The following is a 20,628-nucleotide window of genomic DNA, read 5'->3' as shown; positions in this document are numbered from 1 at the left end:
ATCCATACATACATACATTTTTCCATACCGCTTCCCTGGAGCCTATCCCAAAGGACTCAGGTACAAGGTGGGGGATATCCTGGGCAGGGTGCCAACTAGGGCTGCAACAACTAATCGATAAAATCGATAATAATCGATCATTAAAATAATCAACAATGAATGTCATTATGGATTAGTCGGGTCTGTGACGTCACTTCACGATGGTGAAAAACGCATTTCTATGAATAAAACGCATCTGAGAAACAGCGAAGTCACAGAGTGAGCTGCTGTGGGAAAAGTGCACAATCCAGGTCATCCAAATCATGAGAATGTTTTATATTAAGCGTTTCAAACAAACTGGTAAGTATATTAACGTGGATTGTCGTGTCAGATGCTGCGGCAGATGCGTGTGCTGTTTAATGTGTTCCAGACATGTTTTCTTCAGCACAGAAATGACATTTTTACTTTTATATCCTTATCTGTAAATGTTAGACATTCACGCCGGTATTTCCATTTTACATAAAGGCTCGTCCTGACCGCGAGTGAGTCTCCATTAAACTTCACTGAATGACCGCGAGTCCACGCATGCGCGTCAATCAAACAGCGCGCGATAGAAAGGAAGCGCAATAACTCTAAAATATTCATTTTGAACCAATATGTTGTTTGATGCTATATTTAGAAACAAAGGTAATTGTGTGTTTTATGAGAGCTGTAACAGTAAAGGGGTTATAACATATATAAATGTGTATTAATGTTTTAATTGTATATAAATGTAAGAATTGTTACAGAATAAAGGAACATGTAACTGTGTTCAAATGAATGAATGTGTGTGTTACTGCAGAACATTCAACCTCTTAGCAGTTAACCTTTTTTTAGCATTTTAAATATAGTGATTTAACTTTGCTTAAAAGCTTGTGGACAATAAGTTTATATGTTTTCAAAATATAATGTTAATTTATTTTTTTTAATCCTTTGCACAATGTATGGTACAGCCCACATAGATACATTTAATACCTTTTTCATAGCCTTCAATTTGCACAATGTTTGAAGGACAAGATTGGCCAGAATGTGAAATAACTTTCACATTTCACAGGCAGGATTCTGACCCCAAACCCTGGAGGTGCGAGGCAAACATGCTTACCCCTAATCCACTATGCCCCACACTGATTTAGTTTGACTGGTCATGTGAATTGAATGGGTTTAATCCATGCCTCAATAAGTCAAACACAGGGCCTGTTCCATGTTCTCCCCATATCTATGTGGGTTGCCTCTAGGTTCTCCGGTTTCCTCCCACCTCCCAAAAAAATATGCCAGTAGGTTGAATGGCTGAGCTGAATTGCCCATAGGTGTGAATGAGTGTGTTTATGATGCCCTGAGATGGACCGGTGTCCTATTCAAAGTGTTTCCCGCCTCATCCCCAGTGCTCCCGGGATAGGCTCAGAATCCACCATCACCCTGATGAAGACAAAGTGGTTACTGATGAATGAATGAATGTATGAAAATAAGCCTATAACTAATGTGAACTTGGACCTAATGTGTTTTGTCGGTGGAAATTTCCAGAACGCAACCCTGCTGAAAAAAAACAATAGAAACCTTCATAGAATTCATAATGGTTTTAATGGTTATAAATGGAATTGCATTGATTTTTAAATGGAAACTACAACAGTCCCTGTGGGACTCTACTGGTCATTTGTTGCCTTCTATTGGAGCCATGTTATATCTAGTGGATACCATTAAGTGCAAATTAGTGGAAACCATTAGAATTTTTTTTTTCAGCAAGGAAACCTCTACAGCTGCAATAGATATCAAATAAAAATATTCTTGTACATGTTTAAACGATACGCCTAACATTGAAACAGCTGGATTGTGTGTAGGTGAAATTTACTGTACAGTTACAGCTGCAAAAAGTTTGAGAATCCCCGCTTTAAAGAAAAGTTGCTCAGCATCTCAGTTCAACCGACTGTATCCTACTACATATGAAGGAAACTCTGATTAAGACTGCAATTAAGTCTTTCAATAGTTTCATCTGAAGTAGCTGCCAAAAAATAAAAAATCCAAATAAATAAAAAAAAACCCTCCAACAACACGTGACCTTGCCCTTTCTACGTCACTTTAACTAAATTTCAGGGTTTGTCACTAATGAGGTCATTTGTCCAGCAGCCTCATAAAGCAACAGTAGCGTTCATTTTCAAACTTTCCCGTAATATTCCGACTAAGCAGGTGCTATTACATGTAAATGTGTACGTTTTCGGGATATTTCAGCTAGAATGTGTCGAATGCGAGGCATATTTGGTGGGTTGTGTGTGATGAGAAAGTGGAGGAAGCAGCAGCAGGCTGAGACGGATACAGACAGGGCTGGTGTCTCCTACCTGCTCAAACGCAGTCTCCCAGGTGAAGTTGTGCAGAGACGAGGCGAAGAGCTCCTCTTCCGACAGCCCATAGCCCTCCATGGTGTGAGAGGCTGGGGACTTGTGCTGGAAAGAATTATTCAGGTGAAGAGAAATGTCTTCAGACGAGTGTCGGCTCGGCTCGGTTCCGCTCCGTCCTGTCTGTGGAAGCGAGCGGCGGATGTAGCTCGAGCTGCTCAGCTCAGTCACGTGGGAGTCCTTCAGCGGCGCGAGACTTCTCCGCGACCCGTGTGCTTATTTTCCTAATTTCCTATTGCTGTTTTCCTTCAGTTAGTGCATGCTCTATCATCTCTACGAAAAATAACTGGCTTTGAGCTGGCACAGAAGTGTCACAATATGTCACATATTCCTGAGACAGTCGCGTGCAAAAGTTTGCACCCCCCTTCTAGATTTTTATATATATATATATTAATAAATAAATGTAACTCTATTTTGCTCGATTTTCCACCTACCAAATAAAACAAGATCAATATAATTCATGATCTCGGAATCATACAACCATTGCAGCACGTGAAATAATAAATAGTGTTTGAAAAGTTTTGCCAACACCCTCTTGGTTGTTAGATCTGATTTGAATGATATCTGGCATATTATAACAGTTATGTCAAGCTATAATGCAAGTAGGTGTAGAACATAAACGATTTGATTCTTTTTGTTATTCTTGTTAATGAAGAAACGTGAAACTCTTTGTCTTTATCTGAAAAGAAACTACACAATACACTGTATCGCAAAATTAGATGGACATCTGAGCATTAAACATCACATTCATAAACCATGGGCATTCATATGGAGTTGGTCCTCAGGGTGTACTCGTCTGAGAAGACTTTACACTAGATTTTGGACCTGGGATGTGGGGATTTGTGCTCATTCAGCAACAAGAGAACAGGATAGTTTGTTAGGCAAAGATGTTTCTTGTCAAGTGGGTGTGCAACACTTTTTCCCACTAAAGCTAAGCAGGGTTGAGCCTGGCCAGTACCTGGATGGGAGACCTCCTGGGGGAAACTAAGGTTGCTGCTGGAAGTGGTATTAGTGAGGCCAGCAGCGGGCGCTCACCCTGTTGTCTGTGTGGGGCCTAATGCCCCAGTATAGTAACGGGCACACTATACTGTAAAAACAGCTCCTTTTTCGGATGAGACGTTAAATCGTGGTCCTGATTCTCTGTGGTCATTAAAAATCCCAGGACACTTATCATAAAAGAGTAGGGATGTAAGCCCGGTGTCCTGGTAAAATGTCCCCATTGACCCTTATTTATCATGGCCCGCTAATAATCCCCATCCCTGAATTGGCTACATCACTCTCCTCTCCACTAATAGCTGGTGTGTGGTGGGCGTCCAGTGCTACACACTGGTGGTGGTGGTTGAGGAGATCCCCCCCATACTATGTAAAGCGCTTTGAGAGTCTAGAAAGTGCTATATAAAAGTAACCTTACATAGAACTTGAAGAGAGCACTAGAATGTATTGGTGTGCTACAGCATTCAGATTTCCCTTCACTGGAATTAAGAGGCCCAAACGCTCCAGCGTGACAATGCCCCTGTGCACAAAGTGAGCTCTATAAAGACATGGTTTGCCAAGTTTGGTTTGGAAGAACGCAAGTTGCCAGCACAGAACCCTGCCCTCAACCCCATTGAACACCTTCAGGATGAAGTAGAACACTGACTACACACCAGGTCTTCTTGTCTGACATCAATGACTGACCTCACTAATCCTCTTGGTGGCCGAATGAGCAAATCCCCTCAGCCTCTCTCCAACATCTAGTAAAAAGGCTTCCCAGAAGAGTGGAGCTTATTATAACAAAAAGGGGGAACTAAATCTATAATGTGATGTTTAACAAGCACATATTGTTGTGACAGGTTAGTTGCCCACATACCTTTGGCCATACAGTGTAATTAGTGACAAGAACACAACAGTTACATCAGACTTGATTCGAATTAATGTCCTTTAATGTCTGATTAAAAGTGTAGCCTGTAATTTTCAAAATATCTTGTGGCAACATGTTGGTGCTCAAATCTACTCTATCAGGGGGGCTATATCTTTAGTCTATCACTAAATTACCTCTCCTGGCATTGATCATCTTTACTAGTTTACACGCATGGTGATGCTACGGATACGGCATACAAAGACTGATCCTATGTGCACCTGACATTTATAGCAACTTACCATCTGAAAATCTTTTGTTCTAGGCTTGCAAAACATTTTCAGGCACACAGGACATTTAATGACTCTTATATAATTGTAGTCGTTAAGATGACTGGAACTGTGTTTGATCATTCATTTATCTTCAGTAAACATCTTCCTGGTCAGGGTTGCAATGGATCCAGAGCCTTTCCTGACAACACTGGATGCAAGGTGGGAATACGCCCTAGATGGGACGCCAGTCTATTGCAGGGCATCATGTACACACTTATTTATAGCCATGGGCAGGTTAGCATAGCCAGTCCATCTACCAGCACAATGCCACAGTTTTGCATGCACATGCACAATATTGCCAGAAGTGTGTGGACAGCTGACCATCACATCCGTATGTGCTTATTGAACATCCCATTCCAGATTTAGTCCCTCTTTGCTGTTATAATAACCGCCACTCTTCTGGGAAGACTTTCCATTAGATTTTGGAGTGTGGATGTGGGGATTTGTGCTCATTCAGTCACAAAAGCATTAGTGAGGTCAGGCACTGATGTCGGGTGAGGAGGCCTGGGGTGCAGTCGGCATTTCAGTTCATCCCAAAAGTGTTCAGGGGTGTTGAGGTCTGTGTAGTTCCACTCCATCACCTGGCAAACCAGGGCTGTGTCCGAAATCATGTACTGTGACAGTACATACTGAATTCGATGCAGTACCTACAGCACGACCACTGAAACAGTACGTACTAATCAGTAGGTCAGTTTAGTATGAATACAATCCCGAACATATTACATCCGACATGTTGGCATTGTCATTTGACCTCTGACATCATCACAAATACAAAAATCTTAAAGCAACCGGCAAAATGCACATCAGGAAAGTTAACTGAATTAGTAATTTAATGTGGGCGGGGTTAACAGGCTGAGGAAAAATTCCTTGCAATTAGCTTGGCCGGTTAAGGCATGATGGAGATCACAAAAAAGGTTTCAAACATTGTGACAACTGTTTTCTTGTTTAAACCTTCAGCAAGTTAACAATTTATTCAGGTATTGTTAAACAAGTCCTGTTTCACCAAGGTTTACTATTTAAAAAGAGCTGACGCTCTGTGTTCCCCCTTTTTTTTTTGAGTTCGTCCGCACCAGTCCCGTTTCATTATGGGATTTTTGACTCGCATAGTGTCCATCGGTTGCGTACTGCAAAATCTCACCGGAAGCAGTACGCCATACGGGTATTTCTTACCTGCTGTGAATTCAGACATATTACCTCTCTGGCTTTTCGCCTACTGTGTAGTAGGGTTGTACACGATTTCGGATGTAGCCCATGTCTTCATGGATGTTGCTTTGTGCACAAGGACATTGTCATGCTGGAACAGGTTAGGGTTAGGGTTAGGGGTTAGGGTTACGGTTAGATGCCAAGGTGTCCGCAAACTTTTGGCCATATTGTTTACCTGTAAACTTCAGAGAGTAACCCATGCTTGGGATCAAACGAGGTACCCTGCAGCTGTGAGGCACAAATACTACCCACTGTGTGCACATAATCTTGAAAATGCTTTGCCACTCATCCACGAGGTTTCATCAGTGCAGCTGAGCAAAGCTGGTGAAGCCCCTCAGATAAGCAGCAAAATGTCATATACTATAGCTAAGATATTTCAGATATAACACTGTGCTTACGACATCCTTACGTTCGTTCTCTAAACTTATTCTACATTTATAACCAGATATATACGTCAATCTTTTGCTATATAAATAAAGAGTGATAAGGAGGTGTTACAAGACAAATGAACCTGAAATTGGGCAATTTTTAAATAATCAGGAGGGAATTTCCCAAAGGCATAGTAGCACAGAGGTTTTTCTCACGATGGTACTGAGTTTCATTTACATACTCTTTCCAATAATTACGCTGACTTTGGGAATACAAGAGCAATAAGGCCGTTCCTACATCAGTGATACTCAAAGATCCTCATTTTTATATTCTAGTAGAATTTCTCCACACAATTATAAGCAGGCGATTTTTGTAAAACTTGTCCCACTAGAAGTCGTGTTCTTTATACACTAGACAAAACCTTTTGCAGCGAACTTGAATGGTTCAATTCATAGGCATGCTCATGCTTACTGAAATTGTCAAGATTCACTACACTGGCTAAAGTAATGAGGAAAAGAAATTGACATTGTTCTGTGTTGGTTGTGTCCCCCAAAGTCATGTCTCACAAAGCCACTGTGAGATGTGATTTGTTTGAAGTGCCTGATAATATATTGCATACCCCACATCTCAAGTGTAATAAATTAAATCAGGAATCAAATAAGTTAACACATGAATATTCTTTTTCTTCTGGAAAAAAAAATTCAAGGTTATCTACAAGTGCTGAGGAAATGGGCTTTTGAGCATACGCACGCTTTTTACTGGCTGTCAAATGAGGTGATTAATACGATGCTCAAACGCTACATTATTATTAAAACTACACCGTTTAAAATCAGTAAATTAAGCAGGTCAGGCCTCTCGTGAACCCGAATCTTACGTCTTATCTAGGTACTAAGAAAAAAAAAACATGGCGTACAAGACAGATTTGTGAATCTTCATTATCCTATCACAATTCTCCATTCTGTAGAAAAAAAAAATCATTTCTGTCAAGTATTTTAATTAAGCTCTAAACATGGAAAAATCTCATTCTTTTGTATCAGTAATTAGTGATTATTGTTCACTATAAATGTATTTTACTATATACTGCTTTTGTTTTCATTCAGTAGTTTTCAGCACTGTATGCAATCAATCAGAAAGCACTTGAATTGAATGCACTGCTAAGTGAAACAGTCCCACTGAAACCGTCCCAGCTGTTTCGATGTACATCAGACCATGACTTTTCCTGATACTGTGTTAATTTGACAACATCGTAGGGGACGTTTCTCACCTAGCACCTTATTGGCTGTGTCAACAGTGTAACCTTTCCATGAACTTTCCTTAAACCGAGGTGAGACTCATTTCTCAAGGATTTCACCATTCCCACTGTTTCTGAAACATGCAGAACACACCTTCTCCCCCGAAGGGACTATACATCAGCACTAACCCACTGTACATCACACAGGAACCTATCGCACGCAGGCCGCAGAGTTCTTGTCAGAGATGCTATGATTGAATTGTTCCATCATTCAGTCACCAGAGGGGCCATTACTCCAAATTAGCATACAAATTCAAACCAGGACAGATGGATTTGTCACATTCCACTCGACTGCATCGTCTTCGAGACAGGCTTCGCCAGCACTGTGTGATGGAGATAAGACACCTGTCTGGGCTTCGTTTGGGACGACTGCTGTATGAATGGCAAGAGGAAAGGCTTAGGTGTCTGCAATAAACTTCCTTACAAACCTGACAGAGTATCAGAGGAACATCACAGGGGGTCGTAGGATGTGTGGCAAAAATGCTTAGCGCTCAGAGGGCCGTCTGGATGATGGCGCAATACTTGTGTCCGTCAGCAAGACGGAATAGACGGCAGTTGTATGTATGGACATTTCATATGACTGGACATTTTTATGGAAAAAAAACTTCCAAGGGAGAACTAAACTTAGCAAGGCAAACCAAGGGCTGAATCTTTCAAACATCAATTTTATATGACTAATTGCAAGGAGTTCCAAAGCCATTAGTAAAGTCTGATTTTCTCAGCATGACTATTGCTAATTCTGCGATTTCTGATTGGACTTTCTGCTTCGACATTGTCAAAAATGTAATAATAATAATAATAATAATAATAGACAAAATGCAATTTTAGTAATAATTTGGCATACAGTTTATTGATGCTTCAGAAATTTTCCCAACTCAAGATATTCAGTTTAACAGAAGTATGTTTCAGTGTGATCTAATTTTTATTAAATATTTTAATTATGCTATAATTACTATATATTTGGTAGTTACATAATTGGTAAGAATCAGTTGAAAAACCCTAAGCAAGACAAAGCCTCTCTCACCTCACAATCAATCCTACACAGTTTCCCAGTCAGCTCAAACTAATATGTTTTCTATTGGCTTTGGAGAGGCTTGCTTTCTAGCATTTTCATGGATGTGCATTTAAGGGTGGAAAAAAAAGACCTCTACTTAGAAATTTGGGGCTGAGAGCTTTCGCTCCAACAGTCAACAAACATCAAAACACATGCTAATCTCTCCCTTTTGAATATTACATTCAGTAGCCCTGATGTGAACTCCCACAGTATGCAGCACAGCATTTTCCCCCTCCCTCTCTTCTGTTCACCAAAGAGCTAAGCAACGGTGTTTCTGCTCTCCTGACAGTGCGCCTTTGAAACTGGGGGCACATGTAACTTAGGGTCGCTTTTGAAGTTCCTGTGCCTTCATCATGTGCCATTTTGCATAAAGCTCATCCCTACTTCTCCCATACTTCCATGGTGTATAATGCCATAGGTAAGAAACGGGTTTGGTGTTTTATCTACGTCTAATGGATTAACAAAAAGAACCCCTGGGTGTCGTGATTAAACGTGCGCTCTCTTAGCCGAAGTGTTGCATAAACACAGGGATGAAGCAGTAAATGCCATAATCTCAGGCTAGCGGGGCAAGGCATTGAGATAGATTATGCCTGGTGCCTTCACCAGGATTCGAAGAATCCCCTCAATTGAAGACAAACAAGTCAGAGGGTATTCACTGAAAACTGGGAATGCAGCATGCATTAAACTGCTGGAGTAAGCTCTAAAACCGGCTATAGAGGCATATTACTCAACCATTTGCACAGAGGAAAACGTCTGTGTTTTTTGTAGCTGCATAGTGTCAACTCAAACCAGTGCCGTCATGGACGTCAGCAAAAAAACAGATCCGGCGTCTATCCCAATCTAACCCCAGGCGCAAGGCAGGAACAGATGAATGGAATGACCGCATATACAGTTACCCAGGTAACTGTTTGGCCCCCAACCTAAAAATCAGTGATGCACCAGAAGACCTTGGATTACTTCAGTCTTACTTCAGAGATGACCCCCAACCCACTTCACACTCTGGCTAACGTGGTCCCTTTTATTTGAGGAGTTGACCCAGAGAATGAAGAAGCTTTTCAAGAATCCCCACAATAGGGGTCAAGCAGACACAATTACACCCAGTCTACGCTCTTCTCCCATCCTAACCATCTTACATGATGAAACTCAAGTGTTATCTATAGGCCTTTGTGACCGACCCTATAAAAAAAGAAAAAGAAAAGAAAAGAAAGGAATCCAGGCCACTCAATAAAAAATCTCTGTCGGGCCTTTAATCACAATTTTGTGAAATATAATTGGATATGAAAGAAAACGTGAGACCAGTTTTAATTTAGGATGTGCATAAGGGAGATTGTTCCAAAGGAGCTTCCAGTACTATTACTCATGGGAGAAATGACCACTGAGGAGTTTCCTTTTTAGTCCCCCAAGTTAATTAATCTCACCTCTATTCATTAACCCTATTGTGTTCTCCTGCTAAAAACAGAAAAATTGACCAGTGGCTTTGTGGAGGTACCATGTCTGCCAAATCCCACCCCTACTCGCATCTCAGACACGAACAATTCAAATTAGACTCATATGCCAACTTTAGCACTCCTGAAACAGTGTTAATCATCAGCTTTTATTAATTAGTGGTCAATATTAAGGGTAAAAGGCATCCTTACATTTCACATGTAATAGGACCCTTGACTAAATATATTAGCCGTTGTAACACATTCTTTATATGTTGAATGTTAAACATCTTAATCTTGCTTAAAACAAAACAACAAACAGTACAACCAAAGAATACTCTGAACCTAAGAGGTGATCCACAGCTGATATCAATATTTTTTTTATTGAATTCAAAGTTTTACTTAACAGAATAAACAAGAACTTGTCTACTCGGTTACATTTCAGTAAAAGTTTGCAACGTCTATAAGGAATGTCAACATCCACATGAATGATCATGCAATAAAAATGGTCGATGTCTGCATCTCTGTTGAGCATTCACTCCCAATCAAACCCATCATTTGTGTCTACAGTGAACACTGTAATCTCACAAGTAGCCAGGGAAAAAAAAGAAGGGGGAAGAAGGAGGGGAAAAAAAACAAACAAAAAAACAAACAAAAAAAAAAGAGATGGAAGCAAGAACATATCCTTATAAAAATAATTTTAACGATAAACTGAAAGAAAAAACACATAAATGACAATTTAAATGTTGACAAGATGACAAATGTACAACTTTCAGAGTTGACAGAAGAAACCTCATGAACAGCTGCGGGGTAAGTTTCATATTGTCCTTTAAGCCGTCCAGGGCGTTTAGTATTGAGTGTATTCCTTGGTTTGGAGTTTAGCGACAATGCGCTCCAGCTGCCGCTTGGCTTCACACTGAGGGAAGTTGCCCATCTCGTAGTACTGTGGAGCGATCTTCACCAGCCTGGAAGAAAATTCCATCCGTAAGAGTAGTGTAGAATTAACTTGAGCCACATAGCTCTTCCATCATACACACAATTTCCGCTTTTCTTTTTTTCTTAGTGAATAAAAGTCTTTGTTCAGGTTCTGCAGCACCGGTATTATCTTGTGAACAATACTAACTAGAAATAAAGTTTATTTGTCAGAACACCAATGCTACCATACATTCATACTAGCAAGCGACACAGAGACAGGTGACCGTTCATTTTCTACAGAAGGTATATAAACCTGACGTGTGATTTCAGCAACAAGTGACGTTTAAACTCTTTACAACACTAAAAAATTTTAAAAGGGTATGACATGGGACATATCTAAAGAACTGGCTCAAATGGCTCCTCAGACCAATTCTATGGAGCGTGTGGTCTGACATTTTTTTTTCAATTAATTTCTTGTCTGATGCACAAAAGTGCAAGAAAACAGAACCATCTGATCCCGTCATATATGACTTCTCGTTACGGGGCTTTCACACTGGCGGTTTAGTCCGAATCAGAGCACAGTTTGCATGAAAATATTGCTATCGTGAAAGCTGTCATGAAGACCAGGAAGCACACCACGACTACCGAACTCATGACTACCTGGAGTTAGGAGGTGGTCTGCAACTGTGCAACGATTCCCATGATTGTGTACTCGGGTTCGCACTTGTTAAGGAAGTATCCTGCAGGTGTGTTTTATCTGATGGCGACGACATCAGTTTCCACAAAACACATGTACCATGAGTGGCAGGCTGAAAGTTTTTGGGACACAGAAGAGGTCCTCTGCTGCACGTAATAGCTAAAATAACTGAAAAGAATACAGTGAGTCATGTTGTGTCCTCCATGCTCGTTTGTGATGATGTAAGATGAATGCAAATGGTTGGATAGAATCAACTGAATCTGAAATCAGACCACCGCCCAAGTGGCGGGCGCTGGGAACAATCGCACTCAGATTCGAACCGCAGCAAACATGCCCAGTGTGAAAGCCATCCAAGTGTTTTTAAAAAAATTACAAAGGAATAAAAACACTGAAGGAAGTAGGAGAGATCGTTGGTGCCTTTGGTGAACAAACGTAGTTAGTACAGATAGCTGGCTTTGCTACTCCGCCAAAGAAACAGGTGCAAAGTCTAGGCCAGGGGCATCAAATCTTATCCGGAAAGGGCCGGTAAAGGTGCTGGTTTTCATTCCAACTAAGCAGAATCCACTCCTGAGTCAGGATCAACTGATTAAACAGGTGGAATCAGGTGTGGCTTCGGCTTAGTTGGAATGAAAAAGTGCACCCACACCGGCCCTTTGTGGATAAGATTGGGCGCCCCTGGACTAGACTGTAAAAATGGTAAATGGTGCACTTATATAGCACTTTTATCCAAAGCGCTTTACACGGTGTCTCCTTCACCCATTCACACACCAATGGTAGCAGAGCTGCCATGCAAGGCGCTAACTTGCCATCAGGAGCAACTTGGGGTTCAGTGTCTTGCCCAAGGACACTTCAGCATGTGGAGTCATGTCGGCCGGGGTTGATTTAATCTGTATGAAATCTGTAGCGCCTTTGAAACGCTTTATAAGGATATTCAGGAGACTGTAACGTCTCAATACATTGTAAACAAATGATGATAAATATTATAGTTTGATCGAGGTTACACATATCTTATTGGAACTTAAAAAAAATGGTTGCCCACAAGCAACAATGTCGACAAAATACATGAGGAACATGTCGCTTGTTAGTGTGAATGTAGGTGTTATTGGTGCTTTCTCCATTGAAAGCTTAGATACACAAACAACAACAACAAAAAAAGTGCACACCCTCACATATGAAACACAAGCATCAGGGATTTTTAGCTTACCACTCAGGCTTGATGTCTGTACAGGTGCGGATGTAGTTCTTGGTGGTCAGCACAAACTCGTTGTACAGCACCCACTCGGGCTTGTGGTCCAGCACAGTGGACGGGTGCAGCTGGACCACCTGGTTGTCCTTCACTGTCAAATAGTGCCCTGTACGTTCCAGGTGGGCCACCTGATAACACAGCAGCAGCAAATTAACAAATAAATCTCCCGCCCTCATGCATGCGCACACATGCATGCGCTCTCTCTCGCTCTCTCTCTCTCTCTCTCTCTCTCTCTGTCACACACGCAAGCCAATTAAACATTCAGCGAAGAACGTGCAGATTAAACGGGGTGATCTGTCTCAATAAAATCCCACTGCAAACAAAGACGTCGGCGACAGAACGCCCTATAATTCGTACACGAAGGCGCAAGTTTGTCTTGCCAGTAAAGGTTAATGTTGACAAATATTTTGATATTAATGGAGTAATTTAACTAGTCAGGTCACTTGTTTCAGGCGCCCCTTCTGGAGACAGGCCCATTAAAAATGCCATTTATTTTCCTTCAGCAGGCCAAAAAAAACCCTGAATTGATTTCTGATTATATGCTTAAATGGTTACACTTTGAAAGAGAGCTATCCATTTTAATGGCAAGCCTGAGTGACTATGCACTTGTAGCAGGGCTTAAACCCATTCATTATGCAGTAAACTCGAACTTTCTGGTTGTAATTTGAAACAGAATATGAACTTAAAGTAGAAACCTAAAGTACAATACCGCAGTGCATTTGACAACAGCTAATAAATGATCATCTGCTTATGAACAACAAGAAGCTGCAAAGTCAATTCATGCAGGACCATTTGGTCTACACCATGCCAACTCAAATGTTCCTTTTGGCATGAGTTAATTAATTACAATCTGCAATGAGACCCATAATACAACAACATTTCATTTAATTCTTTCCAATATTATTTCAAATACTGACAGAAACGGGACATCTTTCTGGAGAAGTGTTTTAAAGGACAGTAATCAGCAATTACCTCCAATTTAAACACAGATACCCCAACACTATCCTCCACTACATATTACACTTCTAGCTGAACGCCCACACACACACACACACACACCTGCATGAAGAAGCCGGTGACCAGCGCGCGGCGGATATTGATGTAGTAATCGCGACTGGTGAACTCTGTGCTACGCCGTGGCAGGTTGAAACGGTCCATGATGCGTGACAGCTGCTGCCGCACGTTATCTGCCGACATGAGCGAGCGGTAGTTCACAAAGTTATCATAGCACCATTGCACTGACTCGTGGTCTGGGAGGGGGACAAAAAAAAACAAAAAAAAAAAAAACACCACAGACAACAGTAATAAGTAAGCACCTCATTCCAGAGTGACCTAAAAGATCTGAACAGTCGCTGCCGCCACTGTCAAAATGTCATGTCACTGTTTTGACACTGAAGGATTTTAGAGATAGAGCTCTTGGTTGGAGAGCAGTAACTTATCTATTATTCTGACAAAACTAAGAGAACTAAATGACATGGCAGCATTTTCAACCGATTCAAATCTACAAAACAGCTCGTTTTCCTTTTGAATACATCATACTGTTATTTTAAATCATTATCATAACAGTTACTGTGCAGCTTATTACATTAGTAAAAGTTTAAACGGTGTGGTACGTACTCTGTTTGAAGGCGTGGTAGACGTTGAGCAGGGTGAGGTGGTCTCCGTCGATGTGGGCAAACCTCATCTTGGCCTCATCAGCCGCCTTCTTGGCCTCGGTGGGGCGCACAAAGCACTGTGGGACTAAACAAGGTTGGTATGGGCCCCAACATAGCCGCCCATAGGCATGAGTCACGTGTTCAAACAGGACACAAGGCCTAGTTGAGAGGCTAGAGCATGGCACAGGCTATGCTACACGGAGGGGGAGGGAGAGAGAGCACGCGCCACTTCTGTTTTGCCTTAACGTGGGACGTTCCAGAGGCTTCGGCTGCAGCACATAAAAGCACAGCGTCTTACAAACCTCTCCGGAAAACCATCCCAATCAGGGCAAGTTAGTCTTTCACCAAAGAGGAGCGCAAAACCGCTCAAACTTGTCCTTTCTCTTCAGTATAATCAGCCAGGCTTAATCTAAAAAAAACCTCGAATTACTTCTAGAAATTTGGATCGAACACTAAATTCAATTTCAGACCCAAATAGTGACCATTTATGCAAAATGCATTGCCAAGCGCTCACCTAAAACCATTTTCCGTCTCATTTTCCCTGCTCTCCCCCACCCCTCCACTCAACACACCCTGAAATCATCTCATCAGGAACTGGACACGCTTACCATCTACATACTACAGCACACGGAATCCACAAATTATTGACAATCGTTTGTCTTTCTCTATAGATATTAACCAGGACTTGTTTAAAAATGACCTTGTAAGTTAAATGAGTAAATTTGCAAGTTGGGTAAAAAAAAAAAAAAAAAAAAAAAAAAACACATTTGTGATCTATTTTAGTAGGTGTTACTCCTTCAGGAAGCAAAATATGAGAGTCGCCTGAACGAGGCAAAATATACTAAAGCTCTTTTAGGTCAAACATGACACCACAGTTTGTCCAAATGGGACAGGTGGAAAACAATGTCCACCAACTCAAACCCACACTGTGCTGTGTGTGTATTACCTGATAACATGGCGGTGATGGAGAGGATCTCGTTGGAGCAGTTGTATTCGCAGCTGGCGATGACCATCTTAGCCAGCTGAGGGTCCAGCGGGAACTCTGCCATCATGGAGCCCAGCTCGGTCAGGTCTCCATCATCATTCAGCGCTGCCAGGTAGTTTAACAGCTCCAGAGCACGCATCAGAGTCTCAGGAGCTGGCGAGAAGAAGTCATAAAAAGAAATGTCCTGAAATAAAATATCCCGTGGCTATCCGACAACTTAACACAGGCAATGGTGACTCAGTTTCTCAAACACACACACGCCGATGCATAGGCACTAGACAGCATTATAATATTTCAGAAGTAAAGCAGTTATCTAATATTTAATAACAGAATTACAAAAATGAGCGAATGTGTCCGATATCAGACAGCTGACCGTGTAGGAACTGTAAATACACCAGACTAAAACCAAATCCTCACATTATTCCAGTAAATTAACTTCTCAAACAGCTTCTTCTCATAACCATAACACATCACAGAAGTGAGGGAACTCTCAGTGGGTCACAGCCAGTTCTTCTGTTCATTCATCCAGGATTATGACCGCTTGTCTGTGAAAGAACCCTTTGATACCAGGTGAATACATTTATTTAATACAACACCACAAAACAGGTTCTCAATTAATTACTTACTAATAAAAAATTTAACTAATTTACAACCAAAATGCCACACAATAGCTTATAACGTACACACGCGCACACACAACAAAACTGAATTATTGACCTTTGGCTCTAGAGAAGCAGAGCCTAACAATCAGTTGCATGTTAAGTCAAAATTGGCCGAGGAAAAAGCGAGGGTCTCCATGCAGCCAGTCAGGAAAGATTTATTTCTTAAAAAGCTGTTGGTTGGTTGGTTAAGAGACTTTGTACTGAGTGCTAATGCCAAACATTCTTTTTTCTTCCTACACATGGTGAAAGCATGAACAGTTATGTGCTGGCTCAATTCTACTTTCACAGAAAAAATAAAAATAAAGAAAGGATCAGGGTAGAAACCATGGCGTGAAGTTGGGTGAAAAAAAAATAAACAAATAAACAAACAAATAAATCGATACACCATGTGCCATCATCAGCAATAAACTACAGACTGCGATTCCTCCAGAGGTGCTAATATGCTAACCCAAGGCCAAATCAAAAAGAGAGAAAAGTTTATCGAATGTAAAGCAGGAGCAGAGCACTCGGCAAATATCACTAGGCAAATGGATCACTTTGGCGTTATCTGATATTACAAAAATTCCTGTTTCCCCAATTTAGCATAAGGAACCTTCGTTCCAGTGGAACAGTAAGATATTGTTTACTTACTGAAGAGAAAGATGTGGTAGAATTCAGACATGGAGGTCAATATGGTTTTTCAATAAAGGTTGCGACTGGAAATATTGTATTTGTATTAAAACACTTGCACTGCCTGAACGGTCTGAAGAGCAAAGAGGCGAGAAGCCAGCAACATAATGATCATCTAGCGATTACATGGTCAAAAGGAATTCCATTTCTAGAGATGCGGGTCCAAAATATTAAGAAGGGAAAACATTAAGGTTTAGACAGATACGGACAGTTAAAGAGTAAAAGGAGTTTGTGTCTTGCTTTCAGCCCAAGGCAGACTGACTCACCAGGAACCCAGTGAGATTGATTCAACCCAGAGAGAACTGTCCAGTCACCCCAATTTCATGTCTGATTATATCATCAAGAATTAACAGCAAAGCTAGCTGCAAAGTTGTGCCAAGGGGCAACCATCAGTGCCTAGTCAGAAAAGTCAAATTCCCTCAGAAATGTACACCTCCATCTGTGGAAGTATATTATACTGTGATGTGATTGGGTGCCCCACATTTCTCATCACTTCCTCAGCTCCGACATGCCTCTACTAGCATTAAAAGAGCACGACGCACTGGAATATACATTTAAAAAACCATAACGTGTTCGCACAAATAATGTTTCAATACAAATGTGAAGTCTTAAAGCTACACTTTGATTTGGGAATCCTTGTGTCTGGTGCCATTTCCTGTCAGAGTATTTTGGGAGTAATTATACATTATTTAGTTACCAATTTGCTGCTGCAATACCATTAAACATGGGTGTGATCTCCCTCAATCAGATGGTACAACACACATCTCTATAAATAGCATATGATCTCAAAGTAGTATACACAATACAAAAAAAAAACAATACCACAAACATACAACAATTCTGCATACTTCAATTCACTAATGATTTGATACGATTCAATTCTGGCCCCATCCAATATGAATCGGTTCAGGTACATTTAAGTTTTCCAGCATGGAAAAGTATTTAGGGAAGAGGGCTTTATGCTTTCTTTGTAACATGGGAGAGAGAGAGAAAGAAGGGGGGGGTGCAAGGACACTGGTGATTGAACTGTTATTAATCAACAGAAACTTGTATCGTGGGTATATTTTATGGCCGTGTTGCGCGTTACAACCCCTGGCAAAAATGATGGAATCACCACACTTAGAGGATGTTCACCCCGCTGTTTTACTTCCTTCCAAATAAACAAAGCACAGATTATGACAAAATTTTTGTTTAATAGCTGAACATTCCGGCTTCATGAAACAGCTCAGACAAGTTAAATTAATTTGTTTTGATCAATGGCATTCCATGAAAATAGCCATTGAGGCTGACATGGCATTAAAAGATCAATAAATAAATAAACCCACAAGTCTACAGTACAAACACTGGATTACAAGCCTAGATCAAGTTTGAATCAAAAATGGTTTAAAAACAAAACACCACACTGCCATGGAAAATTGATGCATATTAAAATTGATGAACACTCCCCGGTTCAAGCGTGTGTGTGTGTGTGTGTGTGAAAAAGAAAGAAATCAAAGCCTCAATAAAAGCAATGCTACGTGCATACAACCCCTGCAAAAAGAAATGATGGAATCACCTCGCTTAGAGGATGTTCACCTAGCTTTTTTGCTTCATTACTACAGCACACACACACACGACAAACAATTTTTGTTTAATAGCTGAATATTCCAGCTTCCTGAAACATACCCCAAACAAATTAAAATAAATTGCTTTAATTAATGGTATGTATTTTTTCAGATCAAGTAGAGGAAAAAATTATGGAATCAACAACAACAAAATCTTTGTTGCTCTTCCTCGGGCGTTTATGACTGCCTGAATTCTCTGAGGCCCGAACTTCACTAATGAAAAACAAAATCCATCAAGCTGGTTCCAGCTCTCTCGAACAGATCGGCTTTGCAGGATGGAGCCTTGTCATGGACCAATTTTCTTAAATTTCCACCATAAATTTTCAGTGGGATTGAGATCCGGACTATTTGCTTGCCATGGCATTGAGTCGATGTGCCTTTCCTGAAGAAAAGCTTCAACACACTTTACTCTGTAGCAAGATGCATGATCACCTGAAAATGACTTCATCTTCACCAAACCTATTTACCATCATGGAATGAGAAAAGTGTCCAAAATTTCAGTGTACACCTGTGTATTGACTGCTGAGGTCTCACCTTGTCCTTTACCTGACATGCAACCTCATATCATAAATGAGTGGAGAAATCTGATCAGGGAATCATCCTTATATGTTTCATTACAACAGCACCAGAGTAAAGTTCCAGCATCATTTCCTTGGCCAATACAGATTCGTGATTCATCACTGAATATCACTTTCATCCAATCATCCACACTCCATGATTGCTTCTCTTTAGCCCACTGTAACCTTATTTTCTTCTGTTTAGGTCTTAGTGCTGGTTTTGGTTTGGCTTTTCTATACGTAAATCCCATTTCTTACAGTTCTGTCATTGACTCCTGTTTCCGTCCATCTGTATTTTCATTTGTTTTGTTGTGCATTTTCTATTTTCAAAGCAAGGCATATCGCTTTGAGTTTTCTCAAAAGACACTTTGACGTCTTCCTCAGTAAACCCGTATGTTTTCCTTTCATAAGCTTCCCATTTTGTATATACTTTGACCAAGCTTTAGACACAGCTAACTGGGAACAACCAACATCTTTTGCCCCACTTTCCATTTTCAATTGCATGGTTAAGGTGTGTAAGCACAGACGATTTTGCATTTTTAGACTTATGTTGGTATTTGTTTTAGAAATGCAAATTACAATAACCATAATTTGAGTGATTCCAGAATTTTTTCCTCTACTTGATCTGGCAAGATCAAGGTAGGGAAAACAGGATATCCCGTGAATTCAGTATTACAACTAGGGCTGGACTATATGACAAAAAATATCATGATATTTGGGAACATTTGTACGATAAACGATGCGCATCACGATATATAATTTAGCTAACAAACTGTATGCAAAACAGGAGTAAAATATACAAAATAAAAAAGTTCATCTGTCTTTTAATGCCTACAAAAACAAAAAGGTTTTTTTTAATTACATAAAATCAACGGCATCCATTCAGTAACATTTAATTTGTAATTATTAAAAACCACATCTCCATACCAATGATATCTCAGAAAAGTGTATCGCGTAATCATTTATCACAATATCGATATATCGCCCAGCCCTAATTACAACTAAATTTTACAACATTCCAACAGTGTGAACAGCTTTATAAAGGTTCTTCCCTTCACTATTCGATAAGAAATCTAGGATTTTTCCCTGTGATGTAGACTGCTGGACCGATTTGCTGATTCGAAATGCTTTTTCTTTACACCCCTTCAATTAAAATGTGAAAGTCTTTGATTTTGTAATAGCATTATTTCAAGAAAGGACGTGCATTCATTACTTTGATCGACTGTACTACTGTTCAATAACGATTCTCTGAAATGCTTGACGTACCTGGTGGGTCCATGAAGTCAAAATGCACCAGGTCATCGATACCCAGCTTCTTCAGCTGTAACACTACAGAGCCCAGGTTGGATCTGAGAATCTCTGGGTACGTGTTATCCTTGCCGGAACAGGGAGTGAAAAAGAGAGAGGGGAAAAGACAGTAAAAAGAGAATGAATTAGTCAGGGTCTCCCATCAGGCACTAACACGTTCTCGTGTGTCAAGAGAGCCGAGGCTGGCGCGTTTGAGGAGCTATTTAACATGTTTTAAAATTCACTTTGTCGCCCCGTGCGACAGGGAAGAATTACCCTGTTTAAGAGGAAGACTGTGTTCACTTGGCCATTTGTCAGGACGTCTTATTTTCAGTACGGTTAGTTATCAATTTAAAGGAAGGTTGGGGGGGGGGGGGGTAGAGCCATCTGGCAAGACTGAACACTTAGTCAGAGAGCAAAGTCATCATAATGACAT

The 20,628-nt window shown here is 40.6% G+C and overlaps 1 protein-coding gene across 2 annotated transcripts in view; it reads right to left on the bottom strand.

Annotated features, from left to right (window-relative positions):
• Nucleotides 1-7,696: 7,696 nt before the first annotated feature.
• Nucleotides 7,697-20,628, bottom strand: part of dhx15 (DEAH (Asp-Glu-Ala-His) box helicase 15) — a 34,920-nt gene continuing 21,988 nt past the window's right edge. The window contains exons 9-14 of one of the 2 annotated variants that reach the window (XM_053628984.1): nucleotides 20,172-20,280; nucleotides 15,375-15,566; nucleotides 14,391-14,513; nucleotides 13,833-14,023; nucleotides 12,732-12,901; nucleotides 7,697-10,880 (exon numbers count right to left, since the gene is read on the bottom strand). In XM_053628984.1, coding sequence (XP_053484959.1) covers nucleotides 10,763-10,880; nucleotides 12,732-12,901; nucleotides 13,833-14,023; nucleotides 14,391-14,513; nucleotides 15,375-15,566; nucleotides 20,172-20,280 — 903 coding nt within the window. In that variant the 3' untranslated portion in view covers nucleotides 7,697-10,762. The remainder of the gene's footprint in view (nucleotides 10,881-12,731; nucleotides 12,902-13,832; nucleotides 14,024-14,390; nucleotides 14,514-15,374; nucleotides 15,567-20,171; nucleotides 20,281-20,628) is intronic. The other variant, XM_053628983.1, reaches the window with a different exon arrangement.

This window comes from Ictalurus furcatus, chromosome 7 (assembly GCF_023375685.1).
Source record: "Ictalurus furcatus strain D&B chromosome 7, Billie_1.0, whole genome shotgun sequence".
NCBI lineage: Eukaryota > Metazoa > Chordata > Actinopteri > Siluriformes > Ictaluridae > Ictalurus > Ictalurus furcatus.
The sequence above is the reverse complement of the archived record's forward strand: the minus strand, read 5'-3'. Positions and strand labels throughout refer to the sequence as shown.